Here is a 20,242-nt window from a genome sequence, read left to right as displayed (position 1 = left end):
GTGGTGAGGCAAATGATTCTAAATTTATCAACCTGCTGCAACACGGCGAGTCTGGCGCATTTTGTTGCATTTTATTTTATGCTCGTTGGGGTTTTTTTGTGTGTTTTATTTCACGTGCTGGTTGTCTGAGTACATGTGTGTGTGTGTGTTTTTGTTCGTCCCACGTTTTTATGTTGGACCACAACTTGGGTGCAAATCTTGGCGGGTTTAGTCAACGGCTAAGCGGACCGCTGTATTATCCCTCGGAAAAACCACCGAGAGAGCGTTGGAATTAGGGTATATAAACAACGACTTATCTCACCCGAATGCTAGAATATCTTCCTTCCGACGATGTCTCTGTATATCTGATGCAGCATCATTCGATCTGAAATACAGTTCCTCGAGTCCTCGGGAGTCGTTGAGATTGCAAAATGGAACCTGCCCCGTCTCTTAGATGAAATTAAAACATCACATCGATACCGTCGACCATTGACCAGGAAATATAGTGTGCGGGCGTTGTCTACCAGCACAACGCCCTCTAAACTGCAGCGGATGGTGCTTTGGTACACACGTGGAGCATGTGTGTTGTTTTAGAGATTAGAGCCGGCTAGAGTCGGCAGGAGAGTACAGTGGCAAGGGAGATTGAGGCCACCGATTCAGACACCGAAAGATACCACCCTAGCGTGTGGCTGCTCTGGTGCATTGCGACGGATTCTTATCTTCAGCACCCGTTTTTCTCACACCTTAGCTCTGACACAGACACACTGCGGATCTGCGAGAGATCAGACGGTGCATAGCACACACTTGGAGAAAGATTTTGAATCATCGACGCTATTTTTGGTCCCAACTTCCGCCGTCAACGCGATTGTGGCAGGAGGCATCTCACATTTTGAGACTCATTTGAGAGAAGGTGTGCTTTAATCGCTTCACCGTGGACGATGATCTCCGCGCCGTGGTTAATGTATCTTGATTCGGTTTTCAGGTCACGAATGATATAATTTTACGCAACGTTATCACTCGAGCTCGTGCACCCTGCAAGCCCTCGTTTGTCAACCGGGGAGGGGTTTTGCTCCCGTTTTTAAGGGCCCCATACCCGAGGAACTGGGAGTTGAATAAATATTCAAACTGACAGCAAGTCGTTTCACATTCAAAGCGATCGGTTTTATGTGTGTGCCGGGGTTTTTTGTTCTTCGAAACATCCTCCTGGGAAACGGGTCTTTGAATGAGTGCGCGCGCGAGTCTAGACATTTTGGCGAGTAGAAGAGGCATCGGCAGGAAGCCACACACACAAATTGTTTCTTTTGCCAACGATATGGATGGTGCGCGCAGTTTTTTTTCTCCTTCGTCTCCGATTTGCTCCAAAAAGACAAACTCGCTTCTCCACGGGTTCGTTCCGGAAGCCATTATGCTTCACATTATTTGCTCAAGCGTAATGGTATCGGTTGGTTTGTGTGTGCAATTCGTTTTTTTGGTTGGCGTGAAAAGAGTTTGGCGTCGTTGGGAGGTTTGTGTTGAATGAGGTTAGAATTTGGAGGACGGAACGGAAAGCTGTGGCCCGGGTGATGGTGAAGAACATAAAGCATTGGTTTAGCTTTTTTTTGCTGGTGCTTTGTGTGACAAACGATTGAAGAACACAATTGAAGTTGCATTGGATGTAAAATTGGGGCAAGAATTCTTGGGGTGTGTTTGATTTTTTCCCCTGAGGAGTTCATAGACATTGAACGTTCTTTTTAGATAATAAACTGTCACTATGTTCTGGGTTGTGTGCCATTTTTTGGTGAAGAAATTGTTTTAAAGCTCCACGACCTATTTTTTTCTACTCTGGAAACACATGAAGTACATAAAAATATAATTCTTTCAGCAAGTTAGTTGCCCAGTTTAATTGCTTGAAATTTACACGGACGGTTAAATGTCCTAATCTGAATGTAGCTTCACGGCATCGTGCTACGGCGCTCGGATAAGCAAACTGCAGGGCTTTGGATCGAAACCCTTCCGGACCAGTTTTGCTTGCAGCTTTTAATCGATATAGGTTCATGTGTTACACATAAATATAAGTCATGTGATGTTTGTTTGCTTGTCCAAGCCCCCAATATAGATCGAATCGTTTAGTCAAAAGACAAGAAACGATGGAGGCGCTCTTATATCAGCAAAACTCTTTTATATTTCCTGGGAAAAGATTAACTGCACGATTTTGAGTCGATTCAAAATCAATCGATGCCCTCTGGGTTAAGTCTGCGGAAATATATCCGCATCCGAGTGTTAAAAATTGATGCAAAATGAATACGCAGAAAACGAGATTCAGCAGAGAGAAAAGGGATAATCGTAATCAGAAACCCTCGACCACCATCATCCCAAGTTGCACGAACGATGGCGCCGGTAAGCTCTCTTTTATCGCGTAATTACCTAATAGTTTTTTTTGCCAATATTTTATTACTGCTTCCCTTCCGAAACGATGCGAAATCCAATTTTGGACTTGAGCGATGAGTTCGATTCGATCGATGATTTTCTTCAGTTGCCTGCACCGTATGTTCCATGCAGACACGGTCGACTGAGTATCTTCTCCAGTACCTTCTTAGCTTGGTATAGTAAACGAGGAGTAAACATTCCCACCGAATAACCCCAAATGTGCCGTTTCTGGAGCAAAGAACTCTCATGCTGGAAGACACATCACATGGACGGGAATGAGGAGTCACTTCCTTTCCGTCTGTTGACTCTCTCGGTCTTCAAACGCCATCGAATCGTATCGTTTTTGGGATGATCAAAGACGATGATGATGGAGTTTATGAACCGCATCATTATTATTATGATTGTTTTTCTATAAATTCGATGCAGTTCCGGCGCTTGGCCGTCGCCAGGAATGTGTGGTCGCTTCACTCATCACGCCGGAGACAACTGCCACACTAAAAAGGCCAACGAACGACACTCGGATGATGATGTCTTGTGGAAAACGAATGGGCTGGTTGGAGGAGGAAAAACTCCGATCAAAAACTACCCAGCACCACGCGTACACACGACCGTTCGGCTCACGTACTTCGCGTCGGAAAACAAATCGAAGTGGGCGCGAGGAAGCCATTGAACTTGTACGGGGCGCGGACACACGCAGTAAATGCGATCGGTTGTCTTTGCCTGGACGAAATAACATTAGACGTGATGTGTAACTTCCCGAACAAACGAACGCGCACTTCACGTGCACGGGTATGGGCTTTTTTTTTCGCCGGTTTTTGTGCCTCCCTTACTGTTTGTTAAATGTGTTGTAATTTAATTTAGCTTCAAAATGGTCGGTTTCCCGTTGGTGGTTTCTGGCCTCGCCCGATCGACACATTCGCGAGTGGCCGGTAGCGTTTCTAATGTGTTACTATATTTTTTTTCGTCTTCACTCACTCACTCAGTCGACTGCTTTAAACGTCGAAGCATGTACGGTACGGTGGCTACTGTTTGTTTCTCCGTTTCTAGCGAAGGTTTCTACTTTAATGGGAGAAAGACTTCTTAGATGATCAGTACGCCGGCAGAAGATACAGCTCTTACACCGGCTTAATGTCAACGTACGCCGGCCGGGTTGTATATCTTTCGGCGGCAAAGGAATTTTCGTTTCGTTGGCTTCCCTAATTCCAAATTCCATCCATCACTGGTAGCTTAAGACACGACGTTCGTGATCGTGTTAAATGTTTGGGCACCGTGAGACGTCGATCTTGCTGTAGTGGTGTGATGATCGCTGTAAAGGGAGGTTGAAGGTGTGCTACGATCGGTCAGCATTAAACCTCTCATGCGTAAAATTAAAATCCAGCAGCAGTGGTTAGTTACCCATGAGGTCTTGATGCTCTCGCAGAATATGTTTGGAGGTTCTGGGTACTTCAAAGATTTGCCGTCTGAGGCATTTTCCAAATTATTTCTGTTTTAATTAAAAAATCTCTCTAGTTCGAAATCTAGAAATCAGAATCTGAAATATTAAAATGCGTGGTATGGCGCCTGGAAGTATGCAATTTTACTAATATAACCCGAAATGCTTAGAAATCCTAGAAATGTTTAGAAATTTTTAAGAAACAAAAATAAATCTACTTTTGTGGTTTCTTTAAGACTTTTATGGCAGCACCTAAATGTATGCAAATTCTTTACTTTTGTATTTTAATTACAATAATTTTCATACTTATCAAGGGGATTGATTCGCATTGCTAATCAGGCCGCTCTTACTGAATAAAAAAGGGAATTGATTCTCATCCCTTGGATCAACCGCCAAACGATTTAATCATATTAGTTAAAGTCATTAGGCAACAAAAAATAGTACTATCAACTTTATCCACACATAATTTACATAACTCTATAGGGTGTGCATACTAAAAAGCATCAGCAACAGGAAAATAAAGGGGAAGTTCGCTCCCTAAATAATTTCCTACCGGCAAGTCATATTTTCTGGCAAACAGGAGTGGCTTTCCGATAGTGATGCATCAGCACAAAACAAAAAAACGCTACCCAAACTAATGCTCCATTAGAGGGTTGCACCAAAGAAAAATATAGCTCCACTTCCTTCCTGTGGGCCAGAGTTCTTTACCCCAGCCCAATAAGCCAACAAGTGCTAGCTTTCGTTTAGAAGTCGGTCAGAAATGATACGTCCTATCATCGGAAAGGGAGTAACGAGTAGTGGAGAATCCTCCAGGAAATAATATTAATCACCCGCAACCCGGCCTGAAAGAACTGATAGACGAAGGCGCGCGAGCAAAATATTGATGGCAAGTGAGTTTCTACACTGGTGCACGCGATCGTCGGTCGGCAATTTGTTAATTAAAACGAATAAGAAAAAAAAACACACGCAGAAGCACACCTCAGGAGCATTACAACTAAAGCAGTGTACTGACCATAAAAATGCCGGAACTAAATCAGACACGAAGATGATGATACTTTGCCAATGTGTTCTTACATGACGTGTGTGGCTTCTTCGGTAATGTCTTTGCACTGTACGGGGTTTCAAGTCAATTTAGAGAGCTAATGGTTTTTAGCGTTTATATGCGTGTGTGTTTTTTTTCTTCACTTGTTTAATTGCATTTGTAACACGATATATGCATTTGACTGCGGTACCGGTCTTTAAACGACAGGACCGGGCTTCAAATCCCATCTGGACCGTTCCCCCATAGTTCAGTAAGCCAGAATTGGCAGGCATGACCTAAGTGGGATCGTTAGGCCAAGAAGAAGAAGAAGAAGTGGACGAAAAAGAACACGATTTAGAAGGAAAAAGACGGGCTTAATCTAATAGAAAAAAACTGTAGTATAATCTGAAGTCATATAAAGCAGCAATGAATAATTATCGCAAGAAAAGCATTAATCAAAAAAATGGCTGAAAAATATTATTGTTTAGTATTGTAGTTTTAGCTCTGCGAGCTTTCTCCTTTTTTCTCCCGTATCTAGCCTAGGGTAGGGTAGGGTTCATTAGCAATCCCGCACCTAATTGAGTATTAGTTTTTGGTCTCATCATGTAACTATTATACCATATGTGGAAGAAAAGAAACTGTCCAGCGTATATTTTTATTTATGACACATGTCAGAGATTCACCTGCCGCCATCGCCACCAGCATCGAATCGAATTTCTAACTTTTCTGCCCAGTTTTATGTCTCGACCACGATCGTTCCAAGTCCCAACAGCCAGACACATACACACATCGAGACAAGCGAATAATTAATTCCGAAAGATATGGCAACGCTGGCCACACTGCTAGTCTGGTCTGTCTCATCCTCCTCCGTGGTTGACGGTTGGTATCATATTTGCGACCAGCAGAGCTACCGTCCGATAGCCAATTTTGGCGTGTGCAGAAGAATGATTTGAAATTTAGATTAGTAAAACCTGATGCAGCTCCGTGGTCGTTGGTGGACGATCGTTTTATTGAACGTCACACGTTCAACAAGTTCCGTTTGGATGTTGTTTTTATTTTTGAATAGCAGCGCGAACGTTGGTAACTTCGCATAAATTTGTGGCCTTCTGCTTTTATGTAATCGACCCAAGCTAGAACATGGCGGTGCTCGTGCGGTCGTGTGACCTAGTAACCGGGCAGTGTAATCGCCGAACGCCTAATGCCGTTGCCCTTTCCGGACTGTGGCAGAGTTATGATGGTGGTTGGTCTGAAATCATACCGTTGCTAAATGACACTTACGCCTTTCGATCACGTGAGCCACACAGGCCACATGTGAAGCTGCTGATCATACATTCCATGGCGGGTGCGCATCATTATGAAGTTGGTTCACCGCCGGGCTATCACTGTTGCGCACATTATTTTTTATGCCTTCCAAGGAAACTTAAATTTGAATGGACGTTCGTCGCTTGTGCGAGCGCTTATCTTGTTGATGTTTCTCGTTTCACTTCACGATATGCTAACCCCCCCCCCCGGTTTCACGATACCATGTATGGACAAATGGCCATGTTCCTCGCAAAGAGCAAAACTACCCGTAAGCTCGGTGAGCCCTTGAGCATTCGTTTCTCACCTTGTAACTCCTATGCCTTCTGCTCGCACTCGTACGGAGACGTTCAAATTGAAGGATGGCGTAATCCTCACCCGAACGGCGCGTCACTGCCGCTGTCGAGCAGCTAGGACCGAAATCACGCGAGTGATTATTAAATAAATAAATACCTCCAGCTCTCGGCTCGGTGATCTTCCTTGTAGCGCCCGTGTGACCTTGCAGAAAACGCGCGCGGAAACATTTGTTCTCATTCCTCTATTCCTCGGCGCGTTCGAGATGTAAACCATTTCTGGAATTTTGTTGGAGGTCTTTCGGAATCTCGTGGTTGGTGTAGTAGTTGGGACAGCAGGTGGCCCCAGCCTGTGTGCATTACCTTGGCGCTTACTGCTGCTTGTCCTCTAATCAGCATGGATCGGAAGGACACCACCAACACTAAAGCTCAGACTTCACTTAATGTTGGAGTGTGTTCAACACAACATTCTGCCTATGAGATGATGATGTTGTGTGGCCTGAGAATGTTGTACGCCATATATTTTGTGGCCTTTTGCTGCATGCCTTTCGGTTTCATCGATTGTGTGCAAAACAGTCACCGGTTCGGGCGCCGGACAAATGGGTTATGCGTCTAGTGACATACTTCTGCCCCAGCTCACATCTGCTCACATGTGCGCTGCAACCATGTCGTCCGGCCAGCTGGTGGTTGCATTATTGAAGGCAATAAATTTAACCCACACCCATCGGGGGGTTTTCCACTTGATCGCCATCCCTTTTGTATCGCACGCGGAAAAATCTGCCACCGATGGGACATTCGGAGCACAGGCAGCGAATTTTGGGCATTGGAAAAGAATAGGAAAAACGGTCGAGTTTATCGATGCAGTTTTTGGGCATGCAAAAGAGTGAATTCGTTATGCAAATACATTGTTTCGGGGTTTAAGTCGAGCATGCAAAAATCGGGACTGAATATGGAGTCATAAATATTTATTCCAAGGCCCCTCCCAAATCCCTCAAGAGGACTAGGATTCAGAAGCTTTATCGTCTTCTTCTTCTTTGTTTTAGGCTTGGGCTGCACTGCATATTTGAGGTCGATATTTAGGGACTAGAAACCGTTTGTTGTCTCTCTTGATCGAAGTACTAATATTAAAAGTAACAACGGAGCACAATTTTCTCACTTTGAGCGGCGTTGTAGACCGTGTGGATCCACCAGCTAGGCAAATGGCGGAACCCGAGGGCATCACGTTTCCTTCTCCACGGTGCTGTTGTGCTTCCAATGATTAGGTGGCGGTTGAAACGCAAAACCCCGATACCGATACAATGTTATATAATTTGCACAGCGTTATATGCAGGAACTGCCAGCCCAACCCCCTGGGAGAGGAGTATTAAGAAACGATGGAGATGATAACGTCACGAAGCGGGGAGTGTCGACATGTTGGAGTGAGGAAAAAAAATGGAGACAAAACTTAATCTTTTGAAACATTACACCGAGCGTGAGAATATACATTTCGCAGCGGATTAGTGACTAGAAATAGGGGAGCTGGAGCTGTATGCCTTGTGCGAGTTAGAAGGTAATTGAAGAAGATACGATTGAGTGACGAGCTATCAAGAAAATTACAATCCGTCTCTTTAAGTCTATTTTACAGAGTTTTAGACCGATTTTCAGAATACTCAAGTCACAAGTCTCTCGAAATTTTTTTTTCTTGAACTTTAAAAGTGGACCTTAAAACCCTGCAAACTCCACCAGGAACCGGTTCGTAACGTTAGACGTGCTAATAAAAACTGTACGCTAAATCGTCTTGCTAATCTGTCAAACGATTAGTGATTGAATAACCATGCCCATAACCATGAACCTTATCCGGACGATAGATGGGAAGATAGTTGAAACCAGAAGCGCTTCAAGCATACCCCACATTCGACCTTACACCGTTGTGGTGGCTACCATGAACTCACCATAAAAATTCCGGAAACGGTACGCATATCCATTACCTTTTCGACCACAGCTCTACCGCATCAGCAATCGAGAGTACACGACGAAATGCAAATGCTACTCGTGATCTTCCAGAAATAGTTGGAACCCCCGGGTACCGAATCCCTTTCACTGAGTGCGTGCGTGATGCGTTAAATGGTAAATGCATCCCCACCTTTTCCCGGTTTGAGCGCACACGACGGACGGTATCGAATCGAATATCGTATTTGTTGCCCAGCAGCCGTTTCCTTTCTTTCTGTGGATATAGCTTTTCATCCTTTCGGACGCTCAGCAATGTGGCATCAATTTCACGGTTTCGTACACACTTTGCGTACTTTCACTTTCGTCCGGTTTCCGGCTGCTGTGTCCCGTTTGTTCTCAGGCCTTCGATTTCCTGGATAGATCGAGTCCCAACACTTCGGCTTGATCGATCGAATCTATCGAGAGAGAGAGGGCGCATTGTCGGAAGTATCGTGTGGCCCCTTTAATTACCACGCGCCACTAGTGTCAGTTATCTGGACCCGTTGTGGACAAAATAAATCCTGCTGCTAATGATGGGTCTCGGAGGTAGTGTTCCGTTCCGTTTGGAAATGGAACCTGCACGTCGTATCAGCAGTCTTTACCTTCACAACATCATCCTGGTCTAGTTTTCGCTTTCGGGCCTTTTGTATGCAAATGAATGGTTGGCTCGACCGGCACGGAAAAGAAAGAAGAAACAAACTTTCTCGAGATGTGGCGAGCAACCCATTTCGTCGGTGGCAAGTGTGTGACAGCTCGTTAAGGCAAGTTTGCTGATAGAAAGATGGAACAGTTTATGTGGTGCTGCTGTAGACAACATAGCCGGGACTGGACCTTCCAGCTTGTTCCATTAGACATTAACAAACAATCAACAATCAGCGTACGCGAGTTAGGAAGACTAGACAGACACCTTCCTCCAGATGTCCAAATGCGGTGTTTCGGTAACGACTTTCGGTAAGGACTTTGGATTTCTTTTGTCGTCGTGATCACAGGTCTTGCGCTGTTTCGTTATGTGACACCGTAATGAAGGGAAATGCGTTTAAAGTGACCGTATTTTTCGCACCTCTCAGCGATTACTTCCTTTCCTGGTTGGTTACTTAATGGGGCCGTTACAGCTTCATCCCATCGCGATAGTCCCCCTGAAGATGGGGTTCGGTGGCCACCGGCTATCAATCGGATGTATATTCCACCGTCCATTTCACTCGCTGCTTAATGTCTTATTTTTCGTCCGATGCTGTCCGCTTCAGTCTCGACCTCATCGGGCGAAGGGAATGCTTTTGTTTTGGCTCATCGATCCATGTAGCGGCTAAATGCGTTTGCCGAGAGACAATCGGCACATGAATCTTCTTTCGCTGACTGTTGGGACGTGGCTGCTGGAGAAAGTTTCTGTGACTTGGGCTTATTAAGTTAACGTCCGTTGTTACGTTGGGATGCAGCATGCTGAAGAGGTAGACAGAAGCAGCTTTTCATCTATTTTTAGACGCATTAAATAACGTCCAGCTTTTCAACTATTTCAATTTTCGCGCCTCATCATATTTTTTCGCAACTGGTAAAATTTCGGGAGGAAGAGAGGGGCGTTAATACCCCCAAAACAATAATTACACACCACCAAACGGTATGGGAAGCACCGGGAAGGAAAGCATCCGGATTGGATTAAAGCTTCCTTTCGGGCAGCAACGAAATCGTAAAGTGAAGCAATTTCCCTCCCTGAAAAACTACGTTTTACGTAAGAGTTTGCCGATGTCCAAGATAACCAATTCGGTGGGGACTTATGAAAAGGAAGGAAAAAGTCTGTAAAAACGACGAAATTATGTCGACCAGGTTTAGAGTTAAGTGGAGTAGCGGTGGAGCTTTTGAAAATAAAATGGGCGAAGGAATTTTGCATCTGCAATGCGGTAAGCGGCTTCCCCAAAAAAAAAGCCGGACCAGAGAAGTAATGCGAGATGCGACGAATTGGAAGTTTTTTATATCTCCCACTTGGTCTGCGAAATCAAGCAATGTACCATCGCCATTGTACCAGAAGTTGGCTTGAAGATGTTTTGCTTTTTATAGCCGATATGATTCAAGTTTTGATTTCTATCCAAGGTTTCCTTTTTGTAGCACAAAATATGATAATTAGATTACATTTGGCTATTGAGAGACGAGCTTCAAAGCGGAGGAAACCTAGCCAAGTCTTAATTCAATCATTCAACCACATCGCTATTCGTATTCGTGATATGAATGTGCTTAAAGACGGAAGTCAGACGGATGATGTGTGGCGCCAGCGTGTGTTGTGTTTTGCTCTGGACCCTGGTGGAGTCATTGGTAATTACGAGTTCGAACAGGAACAGTTTGTAGAGAATTCGTTTCCCCGTTCAGTCGAACATGATTGATCGATCTAATGATGCTGTGTCGTTAACACATGATTCGCGAATGTTAAATGGTACCTGAGATTTGTTGGATTTGTCTTCCAAATAAGTTATTGAAGTTAAGCTTTAATTTAAAGAAATATTCTTTTAAACAAACACTCCCTCCAAGGAAGTTGAAGACCCAATTCTGAATCATCCTGGATATACCTCAACCGAGACACAACTTCCCATTATCCGCAATTAACTGATCCATTAAACCTGGAAGAGAAGTCGCACATGATCGATGTGCATTACCATTTATGCGCATCGTTTCCTCCCTGCTCTTGGGTACTATCCCACCATGGGGACCCAATCATGCCGGAAAGATTAATCCGACTTCCATTCCAGTCAACTACCAACGAACGAACGATTCGATTGCATCCAACGAAGTTGCTGGGATGTGTATATACACACCACACATAAAGGACAATAAATATTATTGCGCTTAATGCAATTATCTGTCGGTGGATGTTGATTGATTTGTTTGTCTGGGATGGTTGGCTGCGCGCGGTAGGAAAAGCACTTGGTAGTAGCAGAAGAAGATCATTTATTTGGACCAGAAGACTTCCTTCCTTGCTTCCCTCCTAGACTTGAGAGAGATCTAAAAGTTTAATTCGTAGTTTTTGTCCAGAAGACCTATCAGAAATGTGAATTGTTGGAGTGTAAATTTTACCTAAGAGGAGTCGGGATATAATGAATCGACGGATCCGGATTAGAGTCGATCCTCAATCCATCGGAGTACTTGACCGAACACCGACACATCAGACTACGGCACCACCCTTAGCTGTTTAAAAGATGGCTTTGAGAAGTGATCTTCGTCTTTAGTACTAGCCTGCCCTGGCAATACTTTACTTCGACGATGTGATGAGTGCCCTCAAACATGGTAAGGTCATTGACACGTTCTTATTTCACTCATCTTTACGACCAATCATATTATCTATATGGAGCGATCAACTACTAACTGCTGATAATGTCCTCCAGTCCAGGCAGTTTCAAATTGATCTCAAAACTTCAACAAAGTATCGATCGTGCAGAACGTGTTCCATGCTTTTTTATTTAAAGATACCCTTAACTGTTTACATCTTAATGGGAGGGTTGTTGGCTTGCAAGACTATAAACTCCAAATACACTATAGCGAATCAATTAATATCCATTAAAGGAAACGCAGAATAATCGTCTTGACAGCTGCACACAGTGTTTGTTCTTGCTGCAGTTCGGTTCATCTGAACGAGGCGAAGCAAAACCACGCCACAACAGACTAAACATAAACCGAGGAAGAACTCCGCTTTTTACCGTAAGCTGCGCTGCAACTGTGCGTCAGGTTTTTCGTTTCCTTGTTTTTTGTCCGTTGCGGTGCATCAACGCCGCAAGCACACATAAACAACACCTGAAACACCGGGCATATGCATTGGGGCCACTCGATTGGGAGGCTTATCGTAGCGCCGAAGACGCAAACAGGTTTCGTTTGCGCGCAGTGACGGCAGTGACCTTGGGGTATCTTTGCCGCCGTTAACGGACTGCTTGCCTGCTACTAGCATCGCTCGCGACAGCTGGCATACGGTTGCGGTGTCTAGTGTGTGCACATACAGGCATGCTGAGTACGCGCGCGTAAGGTGGTTGAATGATAAAACAAAAATAATGACGCACCGGTTTTTTGTTGCTGCTCGTGCTTCCTCGAATGTACAGGTTTTCCTATCTGCTCCGGGAAATAGGAGAGCCTCCCCCAACGTACTCAATCGTACCACAAGTCACTAACCTTTGCTCGAGAACGTACGTACCCCTTCTTTCAACCGGTAGTTGCGTACGTACGATTACCGGGTTTTGTTTGGCCAGAGTTTACTCAAGAATCTCAGGGAAGAGTGAGACATGTTGGTACGCACTTTTATCAGATATCTTGGGAAGGCATCAGAAAGCAGCAAGACGGATTAATGTCGGCTGTGTTCTGTAATCTTTGAATATCATTTGCTGTTAAAATTCCTTTGAAGTGTTGAAACATTATATAGATACCAATAAATATCAGGGGCCCTGATTCTGGATGTGATAGACTGGTTGGGCAATAAGGAAGAAAAATCGTTTCGCCTCAAAATGTGTGAAAGCCGTGTGTTTCTTATCTATGTTTAAACTACCCCGAAAAAATGGGGAGGAAACAGTTCTCAGTAGCGTCAAAAAAAGCAGGCGGATATATGTATGAGTTGCTGAAGCGTGAGATAATCGGTCGGTTGTCGCTTCATCCGACATGACATCCATTTGCAGCATCTCACCACGGTTAAATCCTTCACCGGCAGCCATTTTTGGAATCGGTTTTCATAAATTCTTTTGTAGCCTGTCAACGGCACAGAAAGACTGTTTGGTTGCGAATTCCTTACGAATCAGGGAAAGGATAGTAATGCCCAAATTCACCAACAAGAGGTTTATTCCGGTGTTTTTTTGTGTGAGCATGATGTCCCTCATGCTCACCAGTAAAAAAGAGAGCTTTATCCTATGCCGGTAAGAAGGACCGCTTTCTTGAATCGGAGGACAACCACTCACACTTAACTATCTAAGCCGTAGCAAAAAATAATAATATTGAAGCCTATCGAAAGTCATCACAAGGTCAGGCAGATGAGGAGTACACTTGGCCAAGGATGGGAAAATGCAAGCGAAAATAGAAATCGACAAAAAAAATCTTTATCCTCCTCAATCTCTTGGTTGATTTCGATAACTTTCTTCACTTTTATTTTTTGCTGTTGCGTCGGGTAGGTCAGGGTATCGCCAATGCGGGCCAAAGCTTTTCGGTGCCACAGGCGTCCACCATCTTGATTGCCTACCAATCAGATTACATTCCTCTCTCCAGTGATTTAATCGTGCATCTTGTGGGGACCCCATCGTTCCGTGAGATTGAAATTTCAAGGATCGATTCGGGGCGCTGATTGACGTGGAATTTTTTATTTGCAGTTTTTTTTTTCATGCCATTTTCCGAAAATATGATTTATTTAGTTTAAATTAAAAGTCACCGTAAAAAGAGCGAAGATTTATCTTGAAGTGATATGTTTCATAACAATTATCAAAAACATCGGTCCCCGCGTGATTAAGTGCTAAGTCAATGCTCTTGATGACTTGACGTAATCTTGAAGTTGAAGCGCGCTCAGCCCCCTGCCTTATTATCGGAAGGAATCTCCTTCAGCGTTCAGCATTTTTTTTATTGTCTGGTTCATAATTCGCGATTGACCTTTTTTCGCTGTACGCTGCTGGTTGCCTCCTTTTACAACCCCTTTGCGAGTTGGTAAGAGGTTGCGAAATGATTGTGAGGCCAACAAAATTCGCTCTCTACAGCGAACGACTGTTTTTTTGTTCCTTTACTTTCGTTTGGTGCTCCTAAAGTGGCACACAAGTAAACACAACAAGCTATACAGCTAACGAGATGTATTACTGGCGCAGGTTCTCTAGATCGGTGGAGATGAATATTGAGAGATTCATCTCATCCCCTGGGAAAAGGTACAAAAACCGGTTCTGTCTAGAACGAAACCACACCGGAAATGTTTGTTTATTGTCTCCTTCTTAGCTTTATCCATTCCTCAATCGAATTTGGAATATTTGGTCTGGCTGCTGTGGATGTAAAATGCATTTTTGTTCTTTCGAGCTCCTTCCGTTAGGATGAACGTTGGGTTCTTTTTATTTGGTCGCTCCTGCTTTTTAGTTTCCGTTCCACTTCAAATGATCATCGGCGATCAGTTTGGTACGAATCGATGGGAAATTGATTATAAAAACGCCATCCGCAATCTCTGTTTGAGGTTTATTTGTTTTATTCTCCCCGGACCCGGACTGCCGCACGAAACTTGATCTAATTAAGACGTATCACATCCGGTCGATCGTTAAGTAATGCCCTGTGTGCGTATTTTAACCTTTTACTCTCTTCCCGTTTGCTTTATTTTCAGATCGTGCACCAACCGTCCCGGCACGCGTTCCTTCTGTCAGGGTTGGCGATGGTTTCGGTGATTGCTGTGTGCAAGATTATCGCGTTAGCCGTAACGCGGACTGGCTGAAAAGATAATCAAGAAATACGATCTGAAGGCAGTGATATGAAGCGTGCGCGCGTGTGTCTAAAATATGTATAAAAAAGTTAAATAACGTGTAAAATTAATGTTTTATATCTCATTGATTAGGTTTTTTTTTGTTAGTTCACATTAAATAGGTTTGATTGCTGGTGATCGTGCTCGTGTATAACAGGTGATTCAAACGAAAAAGGCCGTTATTCGTGCAACATGTGTTGACAAGTTGAATTGTGCTGTGTAAACCGTACTTAAGGAGGCCGTACACGTGCATGCACGTCTCTTTTGCGCCGTTCGTTCCGTAGCAGCGAGAGAGAGAGAAAAAGCGAGAAAGGAAGAAGCGGAGAAAATGAATGAAGTCGTCATCCGAGCGCCCTCTCTGAAGCGGGGAAAGAGCTACGAAGGCTTGAACAACAGGGTAAGTGTCTCGGCTAAGCGAATTGGATGTGGGATGGTGTTATACGGTATAACACTCACAACCGTATAACAGTTGCCGCTTGGATGTGCTCGCGCATTCCTGTGCGAAATTGTGAATCTTTGTGCATGCGCATTTAAAATGCGCAGCAACGTGATCGTTTTTTATTTAATTTTTACTGAAAACAATCAATCAAGAAGGGATTTCTATCTTTATTATTTATAAAATATGCAAGAATAGTTTTTAAATATTTGCTATATTGCCACGTCGTCTTAAATTCAAAATTAAAAACGTTTTTAGTAGATTTTTAACGATTATTCTCAATGCCATACCCAAGATATTTTTTTTATACCTAAAACTTCTCAACTCCAGAGAAAACATTTTCCCATCAACAAAAGAACAAATTGACAAACGGTATGATGTGTGCTCCACACCTTCCTAACCCAACTTTCCAACTTCTGCTGGAATCGCTTTTCTTTTGCGCTCTGGGAATTTCCGTAGTTATCATAAATTGGGCTCATAAATCGTTGCACGAATGCTTTCTACCCATAGCGTCGTACCCTACCAAACAAATCGACCATTCGTTACCGATGGATTTTCCTTCGGTTTATTCGTGTACGGTTATGAAAGCCAAACCATCTCCTCCTACTCTCCCTTGAGGTGACCTTGAGAGGTGCGTCTGTTCTTCGCCAGCACCGATTCACTGGAAGAAATTTACAAGGCTCCTCTTGCCGGTGGCATTTACGGTTATAAATGGAAAGTGCTGAAGGAACCTGTTTCCCGAATCAGTTGATCTGGGTTGTAAATTTGGAATTTTTGGCGTAGAACGTAACTCGACTCGTCTGCTACTCGGCTAACGCCCACCACCGTTGGGCGAGACTGAATGTTTTGGAATTTTCATTCACTGGGGTGGGCGTCAATTTCTTTTGCGATGACTAAGTGAGACATCGTCCAAGCGGGGGTAAGACTGGACGATGGTGAAGATAATTATCTGCGTGTGCTTTACAAATCGTTCGAATTATGGACAGAATTTATGCGATTCCGTGGATGATGCATGAAGGTTCTCTCCTTAACTTTTTATCGTGGACACATATTTCCTAAATGAAGCGGTTTTGCTATTGTTATAACATATTTTGCAATTAAAGGACATGGGCAGTTCATTTGAAGCATAGGCTATCAAAATAAACCTCTCACCCCAATACACACAATCGAACGTAATAACCCTGACATGATATTTATCTCCCCTTGGCTGGGTATGGCACATGAAACAACGTGCTATGGGGTACCCAACCTTTCCTGAAGAAAAAAAAAGGGAAAGTATTCATCATCATCAACATCCTTACCGATTCGATCGATCCCCCGTTATTACGTTTCATTTTAGGATCCCCCTAATTGCAAGCCTGCACTGCTGCACCCTGCTGTATCACGCGGTGGCGTCGGCGTCTGCGGTGTATGTTTTTATCTTCTTCTTCTTCCTACTCATTTCCCTTCACCCCAACATCCGGTGGGTGGAAGGGGTGAGGGCAGGCAGGCTGCCATCATCATCAGCTGATCATGAGAGTTGATAATGACGCCCAAAGAGCAGGTCCACGTTCAGTACTCTCACAAGTGGAGTTGAAGGGACAAGGGAAAGCAACGTACAAAGAAGGGAGATAGGGTTGGAGGACGTCGATCGTTTCATTTTGCAATTGGAGTGGTTTTTTTTTTTGAGTGAGCAGACACGCAAACCCTTCCCACCCCAAAAAGCATAACGCGTTGCCGTAAGGGGTCGCGAGTATGATTGAAGAAAGGTACGCTATTGGGGGTACGAGCTCGGCCTGATCGCATTTTCGGAGAGAACCAACCGATCGTGAGTTAACCCTTTCGTGACGGAAAACTCGGGTAGAGTGAAAATGAGCGACCCTCCGTAGTTTTTAGGACTTGCTTACTGGCCCTGAACGAGATCCAGTAGGAAGGTAATGATTAGTGTGGGTCCACTGTTTTGACCGATAAACTGTCAAGTTGGAATAGGAACTTTGTAGAATTTGGGATACTTGGAGAGGGAGATGTAGGTTGAAAAAGAGAAGAGAGTAAGAGAGATATCCAAAAATTAATATTATACGTCACTACTTCGAGGGTGCTGCAGAGTATGCGTTTAATGATCCAGTGAGTCGAAGTAGAGTACCTGTCGTACTCTTGCACTTTGAAGTGAGCAGATCACCTATTGAAAGATCACCTCAAGAGAAAGACAATTGCGTTTTGCTAGATGAAGCAGATCATCAACCGCATCACCTCGTGCAAAATGGGAAGAGAATCATGCCCGCTGCCACACCTACCTAGCCAAGTCCCCTTCTGCTTTGACCCTCCGAGATTCAGCTCAGTGCTCAGCTAGCGCTCAGGGCATGCGCTGTAAAAGTAGCGCCAGCGAGCAAGAGAAGGAGAGCAGATGAAGCTCTTTCTTCTCTCCCTGGGCCAAAACCTGGGCAACCGAGCGCGTTGTTGATAGTGTGGCGGATTGTTTTTGTTCAGTACACTCTGCTCCGAAACCGGACACACTGTTGTTTGTGTTGTGGCTGTCTGTGGTGGGTGTTATTTGGCAAGTTCACGTAGCTAGTGACGGTAATGGTGCGTTTCGGTGTGATATCTACTGCACGTGTGATCGACTATTTTCGTCTAGAGCAAGTCTAATAACGATCAATATTGTGAAAATCCAGAGGTAACAGGTGTTCTAAGTGTCATTAAGAAACGCCAGAGTTATTGAAGGAAATGGTCATCACTTCCATTACCCCCGAATGCGCAATAGAGTGATATGCCTGTATGTGTGTGTTAGTGCAATGTGCGGTTTGACACTTGGTGTCAAACGCGATTAGCTGCGCTTAGGAAACGCTTGGTATTAGTTTTCCAACCACATCACAACTAAATACCACCCCGGCAAAAGGGTTTTGCGCTGTCGCTGAGGTGAAGCTGATCGAGTGGAAAATGGGAAAGCTTTCACCCTTGAGTTGAGAGAGAGAGATAAATATCCCCAATTAGAAGTGGTGTGTGGATGAGTGTGTTTTTCAAACGGTGGAGTGAAAGTGTCGTCAAGTCACCGACTTGCCGGGGCACCAAGCGAATTCCCTCAGAGGATTAAAGTGTTAATACAGAATAAAAATATAACACGACCGTATTGACATCGTGTCTCTTCCTGTGGGGCGCTCTGTTTCGTCTGACACAGGAATAGGAAGCAATCGATTCTTGGTCATTCTGTGACGCCCGGTGTGTGGACAATGTTTATAAATAAGTACCGTTTCTGTGTAGTTTAGTGTAGTAAGCCATTCAAGTTGTGATTGCACGTGAAATCGATGGTGAAGAAATGGGGAAATGATCCAAGTTATGTAAAGTTTTCCAACTACAACAACCAAAAAGTGGGTAAAGCCAATTTTAAAATAATCTCAAATGATGCTAGTTGGTCCCATCTAATGTGTAGTCGTGTGTCTGAAATCAGGCGGTAAGGGGCGTACGACGCTTCAATTCACCATGGATTACATCCGCTGTGATCAAGTAAGTGCAACGATGATAATGATAACCCTGGCGATGCTGATGATGATCAGATGGGCTAGTATTATTTGATAGGTGAATGGCGGCGCTTCCACTCATTGGCTTCTTCCATTGGCTCCACACTACTAACCTAATCTGTGCCGATGTGTTCGACCGTGCATGTGAGTGGGTGTTATGATAGTAACACAGCTTTATAGCATACGCTTGTATTGAGGGTGAGGGCAATCGCTGTTATCGCTAGTTTAGCTAAAATTTTTTGGGGCGGTTAAAAACTGTTCGGCAAATTGCGGGCAATCCACCAAGATATCGTAAATGCTTTGTTCGTTGAACGTTTATTTATGTAACATGTATTTTAGTATGAGGAGTTGCTCTCTTTTGATATCTACTGTTTAATGTTGTTGTAGCAGTTGATATTGCAAACGGAGCACTTGAAGAAGCTTTCGTGGATTATTGGATATTATAGCATATGACATCGCAAAATAAATGTCAAAGCTTCTGAAAAGTATTAAACTCACTGTTATAAAGAAGTTGAGGTCTCTGTTATAATTCTTGAAGAGGATCTCTCAAAATTCTAACTGATTTCTTTTATGACTTGAGCTTCCGCCATTTGTCTAGACCCAATGGAGCAAAACTAAAACTCTCTTATTTAAACTTGGCTCTTGCTATAAAATACTAGTCATCGTAAAGTCCTCATTTTATCCCAACAAAAAGCCTCCTCCAGTAGACAATAATTCACGTGTAAATACGATAAAAAACAACAATGCTAATTCGTGTCACTAGGCGAAGACGTCTCTGAGTCGCCCACGGCGAAGATTGACGCTAATGATTAACTCATGAAATTAATTGACATTGTGAAACTACACACCCCCACCCGGTTAACGTACAAGAACGAACTGTACAAATAGATTTTTATTAGCTCCAGACAAATTAACCTAACCTATCTCAGTTGCGAAGAGTAGTGCTCCTATGTGTGTCGAGTTTATCATACAGCCAACGGTGCGATTGCACTCGCATTACCAATTTGAAGACGATGCGTCAGAGGAGTCGTTGAAATCATCGCCCACAATTGAGGCTGACGGTAGCAACGGGTTGTTGTGCGCTGGAGAAATATAGAAAACATGATATGCAGCGTAGTTAATTCACCCTTTGGTTTCTGTACTCGCTTGCCGAGCGAGAGTGATTAACGAAACAAGGTTAGGTTCGGTGGAGGTTTCGGAAGTCCCTCTGAAGTCTCCAGGCCCCAACCAGTACGAGATCTCTGCTGCTTGCTCGCGTTGTCGTTCCCTGCTCCGTGTGACGGCGGAGTGTGATTGAAACGAAACCGGGATTTTCTCACACGAAATTAGCTTACTTTTACCTGGCCTGGAAAATTGGTGGAAAACATAGTTTTCCCCTTCCCGTTTTGATTGTCTGCCGGTGTCTTTGTTTCGGTGGTTCGCCTCTTCATTAGCTGAAGATTTGGAGATATTGGTTGAGCAGGGTGAAAATTCACGAATGC

The 20,242-nt window shown here is 43.9% G+C and overlaps 1 protein-coding gene across 7 annotated transcripts in view; it reads left to right on the top strand.

Moving 5' to 3' along the window:
- The window catches only part of LOC118510883 (mitogen-activated protein kinase-binding protein 1), a 98,238-nt gene that overhangs the window by 20,878 nt on the left and 57,118 nt on the right, over positions 1-20,242 (top strand). For 4 of the 7 annotated variants that reach the window (XM_036053253.1, XM_036053252.1, XM_036053260.1 and 1 more), the window contains exon 2: positions 14,940-15,228. In XM_036053253.1, coding sequence (XP_035909146.1) covers positions 15,160-15,228 — 69 coding nt within the window. In that variant the 5' untranslated portion in view covers positions 14,940-15,159. Of the gene's footprint in view, positions 1-14,924; positions 15,229-17,740; positions 18,748-20,242 lie in introns of those variants that run through there. The other 3 variants (XM_036053254.1, XM_036053255.1, XM_036053259.1) reach the window with 2 other exon arrangements.

The sequence above is a fragment of the Anopheles stephensi genome, chromosome 3, assembly GCF_013141755.1.
Source record: "Anopheles stephensi strain Indian chromosome 3, UCI_ANSTEP_V1.0, whole genome shotgun sequence".
Lineage (NCBI taxonomy): Eukaryota > Metazoa > Arthropoda > Insecta > Diptera > Culicidae > Anopheles > Anopheles stephensi.
The sequence above is the reverse complement of the archived record's forward strand: the minus strand, read 5'-3'. Positions and strand labels throughout refer to the sequence as shown.